This window comes from Schistocerca piceifrons, chromosome 1 (assembly GCF_021461385.2).
Source record: "Schistocerca piceifrons isolate TAMUIC-IGC-003096 chromosome 1, iqSchPice1.1, whole genome shotgun sequence".
Classification (NCBI taxonomy): domain Eukaryota; kingdom Metazoa; phylum Arthropoda; class Insecta; order Orthoptera; family Acrididae; genus Schistocerca; species Schistocerca piceifrons.
In genome coordinates this window covers 90,190,288-90,203,789 of record NC_060138.1, presented here as the reverse complement: position 1 = coordinate 90,203,789, position 13,502 = coordinate 90,190,288, and the positions used below count along the sequence as shown (strand labels likewise).

General features: G+C 41.3%; 1 protein-coding gene across 1 annotated transcript in view; it reads right to left on the bottom strand.

Annotated features, from left to right (window-relative positions):
- The window catches only part of LOC124787585 (protein phosphatase PTC7 homolog), a 117,196-nt gene extending 104,875 nt beyond the window's left edge, over positions 1–12,321 (bottom strand). Inside the window, exon 1 of the mRNA XM_047254350.1 lies at positions 11,970–12,321. Within this exon, the coding sequence (XP_047110306.1) occupies positions 11,970–12,195 (226 nt within the window). The 5' untranslated portion in view covers positions 12,196–12,321. The remainder of the gene's footprint in view (positions 1–11,969) is intronic.
- Positions 12,322–13,502: the final 1,181 nt, after the last annotated feature.

Sequence of the window (13,502 nt, the reverse complement as noted above, 5' to 3'; positions counted from 1 at the left end):
GATCCTGATGCAGTTTGGAATTCCTGTGTGATGATCTGGATAGATGTAAGCCTATTACACATTACGACCCTCTTCAACTGTCGGCAGTCTGTCAGACGAGGTCGGCCTGAACGCTTTTGTGCTGTATATGTCCCTTCACGTGTCCACTTTACTATCACATTGGAAACTGTGGACCTAGGGAAGTTTAGGAGTGTGGAAATCTCGTGTACAGACCTATGGCACAAGTGACACCCAACCACCTGACCACGTTCGAAGTCCTTGAGTTCCGCGGAGCGCCCTATTCTACTCTCTCACGATGTCTAATGATTACTGAGGTCGCTGATATGGAGTGCCTGTCAGTAGGTGGCAGCACAATGCACCTAATATGAAAAACTTATGTTTTTGGGGGTGTCTGGATACTTCTGATCACATAGTGTAGCTTCGTACGCGTGCACATCATCTGACAGCCACCAGAGCTACTTTGTACTGCTACGTTTAGTATTGTTATCAGGCAACATCGAGACTTGAGGGTCATTCAGACGTGATAATTGCCCGAGATTAGACTGCACAGGACCGTCAGGGTACGCATACTCCTCGACAAGGCTCCGGTCGACCACATCTGACCACCTCAACGAAAGATCAGCGTATTGTGCACCGAGAACATCGTGATACACAGCTGTGCCTGTCATCCGAGAGAAAGTAATGGACTCCCCGCAAAGTACCCTGAGAGCCTGCAGCACTTGTCGGAGACTAGCAGGAGCCGGACTAGGGAATTACCATCCCATGCGTAGGTTGCCGTTAACACAGCATAAACTGCTGCATTCGGGCTGCGGCGTAACCAGGAAGCACGGACTGTTGATTAATGGCCCTGCATCGTGTTAAGCGATAATAACAACTCTACACTACCCCAGAGGGCCATCGCCGGCGAGTATGGCGGCGACCTGGTGTCAGGTCCCATTCTTCCAACGTTCTGGTAAGGCGCAGCGCTGTTATTTCCGGCGTTACGGTGGGGAGCCGTTGCGTGGGTTAATGTGGCAGTTATTGAGGGAACTCTGACGGCCCAAACGAATCAGCACACGCATCCAGACCAGAAGGGGTGTAGCATCATACTTACAAGAGAGCTCATATTGCCAAGTTCTTCGCAAATTTTACTCGATTTTGTAAGCACCACAATAACAAATACACTCTTAACATGTGAAGTTTCACTTCGCTTTCTCTTTCTCTTCTGGCTGCTTACTTTTCTTTTTCAGGCAATGTATATGCAACACAATCCAAAGTACAAGGTACAAATGATAACATAACGTGTTGAAGCGTTTATTGTACGAAATGTTTACAACAAGTGTAAATTAACAGTTTTGACTTGTGAATATTGACTGTTAATGCACAAGCACATTCTACATCAGGCAAAGCATACACGTGTTTTAATCAACTGTATAAAGTTTTTACATTTAATATTCACTGAGGCAAAAGATTTATACTATTTAACCGTTATCAGCCGCGAATGGCCATCGTCATAACAATAATAATAATGATGATAATAATCTATTTTAGCAGCTCAATACGCCAAGGGGATAGCACAGAAACGAAAATCTTCATATCAACTGAAGCAGCATGAAGATGGGATCAAAGTAACGTTTGTCAGACTGGATAAGGCGCAGGATGCAGGTGTTATACGGGAGAAAATTGCCCCATGTTTTACGCGCAGACGAGAGAAGTATGGGCGCAGAGTTGGAAGAGTCTACAGCCATAGTTTAATTAAAATTCCATTTTAATTAAAAGATTTCTTAAAAAAGTTGTAAGAACCCATGCCTCTATAAAAGACTTCGAAACAAATGGCATTTAAAGATGAATTACAGTAGCAAAACGATACGCCGAAATATCAAGGTTGGTAATGTAAACTTCAAGAAATAGGAAGGTTATTCAGTAGAAGTGGAAGTATTTGATGGTGCATGCTGTGGCAGCATGAATAAAAACATCAGTTCCACATTGAATGCATCGACATTTGAAAACTGGGTGGTGCTTGCGTTCAAGCCCCACGGCACGCCAGGTGACAATCACACGCTTCGAGGACATCGAAGGAAGGACTCCTGTCGCGGTCAAAAGGGTAACGCAGCAGCTTCATTTTCTCCGCTGAGAAACTCACATGTTTCTTCCTTTTCGCTGCATAAAAGTAACGTCTTCTAGGACTAGATGTCTACTCTGCTTGACTGCATGTAGAATTTGGACTTTTTTTATATAGTGCCGGTGTTATGTCCCTCCTTTTCAGTGTGTAGACCCTGTTCTCAGCACACGAATGCTTTTTAGTAAAACGGATGCTGAATTATCAGCCAATCTGGAACTATATTCCGTAGACTCCTGGGTTTTTCGTACTTTTACTTGGAAGAGTAGGGCGAATTTTAGATTTCGGGTTACTGGCTGTTTTAAAAGCGACATTAAATTTTTTTTCCTGCTGAAGATAGGAGCCTTCTTATATGATGTGCTGCCGCTGTATCTTTATCCCGTTACAACAAACTCTTTTCTGATTTTTTATGTAGTCTCTTCCTTGTTTTTGTTTGTAATTGCACCTAGCATCTTATCTAATTTGACAAAGCATTACCCAGAGATAATCCTGTTGCTGCTTCAATTGGTTTGAAAAGTTATTTTTGTTTTTATTTTTGTTATCCCAAATGCCTAGACTTGACAGACACCTGTCTCTTCTAGTTCTGATTATGATTACCAATATAAAACTTTTATGTAACTGCGCCAATGAAAATGATGTACAAAATGGGCTAGAAATCACGATCGGAAGGTATTCAAGTAACTTAACACACAGTTCGGCGGTTACATGGATCAGTAATTTTATTCCAAGTTGAAAATACAGTAATGTCTGCCCGTAATACGTCTTTATTCTGGTAGAGGTCACTCAAATTATAACAATGTCAGTGTCCCTTTATGAAAATATGGCATGTGGTCGTGTTCTTTTGCTTGTGGTTTTGGCGAATGCTATGGAATGTGATCGTGTTCCGTTTGCTACCAAGATGATACCGTCTGTGGTGATACTGTTGTATGCATTTGTGTTATAATGACGGAGACACGCAGAGTCACAACAGAAGAATGTCTTCTTAGCGCATGGGTGCATGAAAGGAACGAACGGGGTGAGGCATACATGGAAAGACAGTTTTTTTTAATCGCTTCAACAAAGAATCCCAACGGAGGCTAATTTTCAGAAACTGAAAAGAAAAGCCTCTACAAGTGGGTCTGTGACAGGTGCACAACCAGTGGAAGACCCAAGAAATGTGACAACGATACTGGGTGCTTAAATGAGTCACTGTTTCGTTCCCCAGCAAAATCAACACGGAAGTAGTCGGCGGAGATGAACATTCCCGGAACCTCTATGGGTCGTAGGGTAAAGGAAGACTGTTCCCATTTATTTCGACTCGGCAGTATCTATTAATTAATTGATCATGATACGAATACGCGACGTCACAAGTTTATGAGGAGTGATGAATGTGCTGTGTATATCTGGGTAAAAGACAACGCCGAGTATGATCACTCGCGAAAAGCTGCGCCGGGCAAGCAGACGCATATTGCAGCGAATCCAATTCTGCGCCGAGAAGGCTGTTCAGCATAGACAAAGTTTGAAATATGTATGTAGTGTACAAGAACATTCGTATCTGTGTTAGCCTATTGTTGGATGTATTTTCCTGTCAAATACAAAGTCTTCTAGAGCTAGCGAGTCGTTTCATGTTCCTGTTTGCCTATCATGTTGCTTCTTGTTTCAACACAATAACATTAAACATTTCCGCTCGTGACTTCTGGCCCACCATGTACAAACAAAAAGTCAATCACTGTCTCGCAAAAAAATGTGATTCTGATATAAGTAGGGGGCTGTAGTATACTAAGAGTTCTTGAAACATAGTAGACTATCTCAGGATAGTTTACGTCAATCTTCAAGAGGCTGCCAGTTCAGTTTCTTCAGCATCTCTGTGACACTCCCACAGGTCAAACAAACCTGTGACCATTCGTGCTGCCCTTCTCTATATACGTTTAAAATCCCCTGTTAGTCCCATCTGGTACGTGTCCCATAAATTCGAGCAATATTCTAGAATGTGTCTCAAGTGATTTGTAAGCAATCTCCTTCGCAAACTGACTGCATTTCCCCTGTATTCTACCAATAAACCGAAGTCTACCATTTGCTTTACACCCACCACTGAGCCTATATAGTAATCCCATTTAATAGCCCTACAAAATGTCATACCCACGTACTTTTATGAGTTGGCCGATTCAAACTGTGACTCACTGACATTACAGTCATAGGATACTATGTTTTTTGTTTTGTGAAGCGAACAATTTTACATTTCCGAAAAGTTGCCAATCTTTGTACCACTTTGAAATTTTATCAAGATATGACAATATTCATCCCGCTTCTTTCAGACTGTACTTCATTATAGATAACTGTATCGTCTGTAAAATCTCTGAGGTTACTATTAATGTTGTCTGCAAGGTCATTAATAGACAACACGAACAGCAAGTGTCCCAACACACTTCCCTGGGGCACACCATAATATAAAGTTTAATTAATTATATGAAGTTTTACGATGGAACCTCAATATTTGTTTTGGTTACTAATTCTTAACATGTCACTGTCTATTCCTTGCTTCTTATCACAATGCCATGCATTAAAACTCCTAAGTAACTTTGACAGTCTTCACTGTGCAGCAACAGTTCCACCTGCCTATCTTATCTGAGGCTCCACGTGATTTCAGAAGGCTGGGCGCACTTACAAAAACTTCGCAGCCGCCGATTGCTTCCGCTTCCCCATCTGAGATAGTGTTTACTCTCTAATTTTGCTACGGTGGGAGGAAAAATGTTTTGCATACTGTTGTTGATGACTAGTGCCAAATACTGTAAAAATACCATCGGCCTGAAAACAGAGATTCCGAACAAAAGTATTCAGATGTAAGCACGAAACGCGATTAACCGTCTAATCAAAAACGAAACAGAGAAAACCATAAGACGGCGCTGTTCACTTGCCATTAGGGGCACAAGCCGAATCTGCCGCAGTTTTTTTGTTCGTGAACAAGGGTCGCAAATCTCTCTCTTGCAAGATGCGCATGCCAAACTTTTCTTAAGGTGTTTCACCGGTGCTAGGGGACACCAAGACGCTTCATGACATTAGCTAAGCAGCGGTAAAGTGGCAATATCTCGGATAGTGAGCTACGTCGTAAAGGGAGCTATTTGCGGAGCGCAAGTTCTTAGCCAAGAGCTATGTCAACGAACCATGCGGATTAACTGCCTTAGACTATGCTGTTACTAGCCCGTCTTGAAATGGATGAATATTTAACTTTCACAGATGAAAATACGGTTGGCACTAACTTTCTCCATGTATTATTTGTAGACATGAGAACTACAAATGTTGCGCCGAAAGTGCTTCGTCAGTAAGAGTAACATTTACTCTTACCAGTGATACATGTGAGACAGACACAAATGCTTTGGCCTATCATTTTTTTATGTTTCTTTTAAATCAAAATACGGCTTATACAGTCTCCTTGGTATTACGGAATTGAGAAACCAGATTAAGTGAGAGTTAACAAGTAAATGATGCGCGCTGCTCTTTATCGAAGGTGCTGCTGAAGTGAATAACTGTTTTTATTTCCCTTACGACTAAATTTGGTTGAACTATTTGTACAAAATGTACCTGGGCGAGGAGATTACGATGTACCAAACATTTTAAACTCTTCTGTTACCACACGAGATAAATATAGGACGGAGACCTAAACAAGAAACCGCTCACAAAACAGAGCGGCAAGAAGAGAGATCTGCGAGAACAGGACTAGTAGATGATAGAAGGCACAGGTCCCGAGTTCGAGTTTCGGTCCGGCACACAGTTTTAATCTGCCAGGAAGTTTCTTATCAGCGCACACTCCGCTGCAGAGTGAAAATCTCATTCTAGTAGATGATAGCTTTGACGTCGATCTGATGATGAACGGTTGCGAAGCCTTTTCACGGACGATGAAGTGGGATGGCACTAAAGACTCCAGAAGGAAGAAAAATATGAACGAATACACACTCTGCCAATCACGTGTCTCGCTTAGCGAAGGATTCACAAAAACGAGAGATTCCACACACCATTTTCCAACAGCTCAGTACTTCGTCGAGGTGAATATCAGCAGTTGGATGGAGCTGATACAGTAAAGGTACACGCGAACGGTCAGAAAAAATATGAACACTCGTTTCTTATAACGATGTAGGGCCTTCCTTGCCATTCAAAGCAGCCCGAATCATCCTGGGGATGTATACTACATAGTAATCAATAGTAATCAATGCCATTTCATACCACTTTCACAGTTAAATGTTTCCAATTCCTAGGAGAATCCTGAAGGGGGTAAAGAGTGCTCAGCTATCTCCTCCCCCTTCAACATGAATCACAGTGGTTCGACAATATTTAAATCCGTTGCTTGTGGAGGCTAGGAAAGGCGAGCTATTTCAGCCTCATGCTCATCAAGCCAATCTTTGACATCTCCCAGGCATGAGAGGAGGGGGTTATCTTGGAAAACGCACACTTCTTGTTGGAAATAATACTGAACGCAAGTATTAATATTACTTTTCCATTCTGACTGGCCACACCCATTAGAAGCTGCAAACTCTCCCCCTACTTGCACCAACCATTACAGATCATCTACCTCGCCTCAGTTTTAAGACTATAGTCTGGATCGCTCGCTTCTTCAACGGAAACAGTAAAATGAGTGTTGTACGAACAACTGAACGATAGTTACGTGTATGTGTCGAGCAAATTTGTCAGCAGGCGTGTAGGCAGTTCTAAAGGCTCGCCCTCGTATGAGGACCGGTTTGACGAACTGGCTGGCTCAAGCGACTCCAAGACGCTTCTGCTTTTGTGTGGGGGTTAGTAAGCGGCCGAGTAAGCTGTCCCAGGCCCGTTCTTCTTACCAGCAGACACATACATTTAGCGCAGGATCGAATGTAAACAAACAGCTAGGAGCTGCGGCCAAAAAATTTAAATTCTACATCTTAATTACACACAAAATATCAGCAATTATGATTTACCACAACAGAATAAATTCAACGAGAGAAATAAGTAATATATAGAGTAATACACATGTTCTGCCGTTTACGTCTTCATACTAGAATTAATTTAATTTAGGAGAACTACTCCGCAACAGTTGACGAGGTCAACTATGTAAGAAAAAGCAGCAACTGGAAATCAAGATTGGAGAGATTGTGTTTCATAGAAGAACAAACTTACATAACTGCAGTGCAGTAAAGGGTGTACCGACTTCCATAAATCCTAAAATGGTGTGTGTGTATGTGGGGAAGGGGGGGGGGGGAGGAGGAGAGATCTTTGATTATCGCAGGACGGATATAATAACCAAAAGGGAGACTGAATCGTTCGTCGTACGTGCCACATGTAGTTCTGCTGTTATTTCACGCAACGTTGCTCGTGTGTCAGCACACCGCTGCTCTCGGTCGTTAAGTGAGGGCCGTCGACCACTGCGTTGTCCATGGTGCGAGTAATGCCTGCAATGTATTCTCGCCCAGCTCATGACACTGGATCTCGGAATATTGGATTCCTTAACGAGTCCCGGTATAGAGTTTTCCATTTGTCTAGCTCCAACCAACATTCCGCGTTCAAAATCCGTTAATTCCGGTGAGAAAACTTTTCACACGAGTCATTCGAGTGCAAATGACAGCTCTGCCTGTGCACTGCCCTTTTATACCTTGTGTATGCGATACTACCGCCAGTTCATGTGCATATCGCTATCACATGACTTTAGTCACCTCAGTGTGTTATCCTGATGCCCCTCCACAACTACACTAAACCAGCGTATGACGAAACCCTTTAGTTCCCTACAATTCATAGTGTTTAATAGAATCACTTCTAAGCTATGAAAAACTATCTAGGAAGAAACTAAAGGGAAGCCAATTCCAAAACGCAAGATGTAGTTGCGCTGTCGTAGAATTTTTACGTCGCAAGGGCAAGTCATTGCCTTCCTTCAATTTGATAAAAGTGCCAATCAAGCAAATTTGCAACAAAAACACATTCTTAAAGCGAGAAAGGAGAGCTCCAAATACAGTGTCTTGCAGTCAAAGGTAAGGCGTTGCCTTCCTGTGATATTCCGAAGGGAACAAGACTACTTTTTCTGCTCGTATTGTACCATTCTCTACAGGATCGACACAGTTATACGTGTACTGGCAATGCTGATGACAGATGGTAATCGGATGCTCCTCCTGACACCACCCTCTTCCACCAGGGACAGGAGCACTGTAACACATTGTTTCCCGATAGATCTCATATGCAAGCGTGAGAATGTTTTCTAAATGTTTTCGAATCGTGTATCTGAGGAGGTACATGGGTACCAGGCCGCGATTCACCTAGTTGGATGTGTGCCTAAAAGCCACAGATACAGAACGGCCGGCTAAATAGCCATAGTCGTTAATCCTCGAGACGGATTCGATCCGGGGCAGGCTCGTCTCCCTATCGGGTCATGAAACGGACTATTAGAAACTTAACAAGCGCGCCTAATTATCGGACCTTTCGGGTTTTCTGCTGATATCTAATACTAAAGTCAAGGTTTCCTCACTTGGAACACATTGATATCAAACTTCGAAACAGTGAAAACTTCAATATGTATTCATCCTCCAAGCAAAGAATGCCCGTGTCAAGGCCTTTCTGAAATGCCAGCGTGTGCCAGCAACTACTACAGAACACCATTTTCAAAATTTGATTTAATTTAATGATCGATTCAACAAATCCATTAAATAGATTTTCACAATTTCATGTCGTGTTTTATGCGTTAAATAAGACAGATGCAACAAATGCTGCCTCACTGATAATGACAAACGAGACAGTCACTATAATTAAAAATGCAGGAAGAAACCCGTCCAAATTAAGCAAACTTTGTATCATTTAAGGAGCTGAAAGCTTCGAGACTTTGGAAATTGAGTATTTTCATCACCACTTACTAATAAGAAACAAAACTGAAATCATCATTAGTATTTATATAAAATCCTTAGCAGCTTGCAAAGAAAAATACTTGCACTGTAAATACACCAATCTTTTAAAAAAGTTATTGTTTTGGTGGTCTTCAGTCCACAGAGTGGTTCTGTTTGACTCTCCACTCTGGCCTATTCTGTACATTCCTCCTCATCTCTGTAACAACTGCAACCTTCATCCATTTGAACCTGCTTACCGTAGTAAAATCCTACATTCCCTCTTTAATTTTTACTAAACTTCCCTCATTTACCAAAGCTGACAATTCCTTGATATCTCAGGATACTTCCTGTCAATCAATTCCTTCATATGGTCAAGTTGTGCCATTAATTTCTCTTCTCTCCAATTCAGTTCCTCTCCATTCATTATCTCATCTAAGCATCTTCAGTATCCTCATGTGGCACCACACTTCAAACGCTTCTAGTCTCTTCTTGTTTAATTGTTTATCATCCAGTATAAATAAAATTATCAATTATAATTAGAGCTATGTTGCAGCTCCCTAAAATAGTTGCACATCTGGAATGACAGAAGGGAAAGTGACATAAGCTGGTGATACAATGAGCTGAGTCACATCAAATCAAATCTGCATGCTACATTGACTTTAATACACCTGGGGTGAAAGACAAACACACTGTTTTACACGTTATGGAAACAGAATGGGCTTGAAGCTTTGGTCCTCGATGACTGCCAGAAATATTGCAGAAACGTCAAGACAAGATCACTATGTGAAGGCAGCACTTTCAGAGTGCAGTCCCAGGAACTTAATGGCAGATTAAAACTGTGTGCCTGACTGGGACTCAAACCTGGGACCTTTGCCTTTTGCAAGCAATGCTCTAGTGACTGAGCTACCCAAGCACAACTAACGACCCACCCTCATAGCTTTACTTCTGCCAGTACCCCACTATCCTACCTTCCATACTTCACAGTTCTCCCACTGAATTTACAGGACTAGCATACCTTTCTTCCTGGAATGCTAGTGTTGCAAGTTTCGCAGGAGATCTTAGTGTGAAATGTGGAAAGTAGGAGATGAAGTACTGGTGGGTCATGATTTGAGCTTGAGTGGATCTGTCACTAGAGCGCTTACTTACAAAAGACAAAGTTAGCGGGTTCAAGTCCAACTCCGAAGCACAGCTTTAATCTGCCAGGAAATATACTACCAGCACACAAACTGCTGCAGTGTGAAAAGTTCATTCTTGTAGCTATCATATAATAAACAGATGATTGGGAAAACTGTTGCTATCATATAACCAACGGATGATTGGGACAACTGTTGCACAATTTAAGTTTACTTAGGGAAAATGAATACAGCATAAGCAGTATAGTAATTTTCCTCCTCAAGCTAATCACTGGGTCAAAGCATGACCATAAACAATTCTCACTGTAGAATAAAATTTTCCGAAGTATATAAACTGAGCTGATTGAGAATACAACTCACAAGCTGAGGTACAAAGAGAAAGTGATTTAGCAGAAACACTACAAGACCAGCTATTAATTACACAGAAAATAAAATTTTGGCTTCATCTGCAAACCCTTGTAACAGGCTGCCTGTTAAGAATAGAGCAGATACACACTAAAAAAGATATGACTTCTTTCAAGAATTACAATCCACAAATGATATTTAATATCTCATCAACAGCCATTAACTCGTGGATCATGAAATGTAGTGAATCCCAAATTGCAGAGTTGTCAATAAAGGAAAATACAATGATTTCATGTGTACAAAAGTGCAGCACTTTTCACTCCACTGCTCTTAATGTACAGTTTAATCTTGTCAACAGCATTTGAGAAGTTTATCTATCTACATCTCAAGAACTATTCAGAGAGAGAGAGAGAGAGAGAGAGAGAGAGAACTGTATTAACTGGCACCTGACTGTTTGTAAACACAATGGTTTTCTTTTTAACATCAGAATGTTTGTCGTAGACACTTTTGTTAGGAGTATTACTTTATAGTAAGAAAAATTGCCCATATATATGCATCATTTCTTATGTTAGATGCAGCATGGGTGGTTCTGCAGATACCTACATATACTACAGAGAACGCAATACATTCTTCTTTCGCGTTTATCAGTACTATTTCAAATTCTGCTCTATAGTGAACACTATGCGTTACAGAGTGAAAATAATCTGCTCTCAGACCAAATGAATGGGCAACTCAATAAACGGTTCGGTCCGTTAAATACAGATTTATAGAAAAGAACCAATTACTCAACAATATAACTAACTGCGCTTGTTGAATAGCGCAAGAGACGGAATGCCATTGAGGTAACCCACTGTTTTGAAACGCCGCTAATGAACAAATATTGTTGAGAAGGGGTGAGGGGTGCTTAATGGCGGTGTACAATCTTACTAACAATACAAACAGTAAACTGTCACTTAACGCATAAACTACGATTTTAACCACGTTAGCACGTTAGATTACGGGAATAATTGTGTTAGTGGACACGCAATGAACCTGCGCCCATGACCTGTGAGTAGTTTAAACCCATACTATCGGTACCCCAGAAGTACAAGGCGTGTGATTCGTCCAGGGTAAGGCTACAGAGATCAGTGAATGTCTTTCATGAACCACACCGTATGGGATGTAAACTGATGAAAGACTATTGCCTCAAACGCACCGATAAAGTCTATGTTTACGTTGAGTTCTAGCACGATGATTGACGTAATCTTTTATTCACTGTAATAGTTTAACCAACAGCAAACGTTACTGCTACAACGAGGGCGTGATTGGTCTTAACGTGAATCTAAATTTTAAGCTGAGGATAAATCATTTTGTTACTTTTCATTCAGTGCTGAAATATACTACCTTCAGTAATCAGTGAACAAGACAAGTATTTAGTCCGCTGATTACAGAAGCCAAACATTTCTTCAAGATAACAATCTTTAGAGATCAGCATAAGTCGGCAGACCTTACACAAAACTCAATCACGGGCTATATCGATCACCGACACCCTCGGCGTTAAAGGTCCTCGATAACGCAACACGTTATGTAGTGCATACTCACCAATAACCTCCGCGGACTTGTACTTTGCAGTAAAGTACGCATCATCACCAAATTGTCCTTTCCTAAACTTGGCGTGAGAAAGTTCTTTTGGAAAACCACACACCGCAGACACTATTCGGGATTCACGTTTTCTGCTGAGATTCTGTTCACCGCAGTTCGTATAATTCGACAAGCCATTCCACAACGCTCGAGACAAAAGTCTCCCAGTCCAGACAATGGACTGCATTATCTAGAAGCCGAAGTCTTACTACAAACGCTGCATTTTCACCTAACCTCATGCACTCTCACAAACACGCACGACACAAACCACTACTTGACCTCAACAGCCATCAATTCGTGATCGGAACTTTACATTCGCAGACATAACACACTCTTTGGCATAGCAAAGATAATATTAGTTGAGTTTCGGAAGATATGCAACACCTTTATATTAAGCCTATTATCAATTGTTTGCGTCTATTCCCTGCCTTCCATATAATGCTCCGTCATCTGAATTCTTATGAATATCGCACGGCTACCATTCCATGGTTAAAATCTCAAACGAACATCGGCGGGCCGGAGAACAGTGATATGACGCGGCTAGTAACATATGCCAACCTGATAATTATTAATCCGGGTTCACACACGCAACAAAAGTGTCGTCACAGCTAGTCACATACTGCAGTTGCATGTGTCAACTCCCAGTTTTTAGTGGTGAAACTTAAGAGACGACACTTTTGTCACGCCACATGAAGTTTAGCTTGGTTGTAGTTCGTTGCGCCAGTTTCCTACCACTACTGCTTCCTGGTGACAGTATTTAGAAACACGAGCATTCTGTCGCTGTTATCGTGGAGTAGTTGCTGCTGTACTCCATTCGAATTCAGTGTGTTTCTATTTTATTGGTGAAAACAATGATCAGCAGGTATAATTTTGCATGTTCTATAAATATAAGAACAGCAACGTATATTTCATTTTCTGCGTATGTATGTGGGGCAGGTAATATGTGCAAACCAATGATGTGTCTCACAGTCTTGCAAGATTTTCGAATGAATGAATAAATAAACTTAATGTATGTAACCAAAAAGGGCAAGTCGTATAAACAACGTAATTTGTGAGACCAAGCAGTGTACACATTGGGGATTATATGCAAGACATAGCTCCAGACTGTGATGCGGCAGATGTTAAACTAAAAATTAGTTATTCAGTATGCCTATATCAACGAATTCAATAAGATTCTAAAATCTTGGAAGATTGCCGTGTCTGCAGATGATACTTACATGCTAGCTGTTCTTTGGTTTGCTATTGCAAACAGCATTTTCGTCTATGAGTACTATTTCATCTCTAAATGTGCTTGTTTCCCCTGATTCATCCCTGTGCTAAATTTATTTTCGAATCCAACATTTGGATTTCGTCTTCCTTTTGTTTAACTCTTGTTACAATTATAAGCCTATAATCTGCACTACAACTTTCATACTCGTCCATTCGATTTCAGTTGGCTCCATATTGAAAGCTGTGAAACTACGTAGAATTTGTGGCATCCTGTGTGAACGGTAG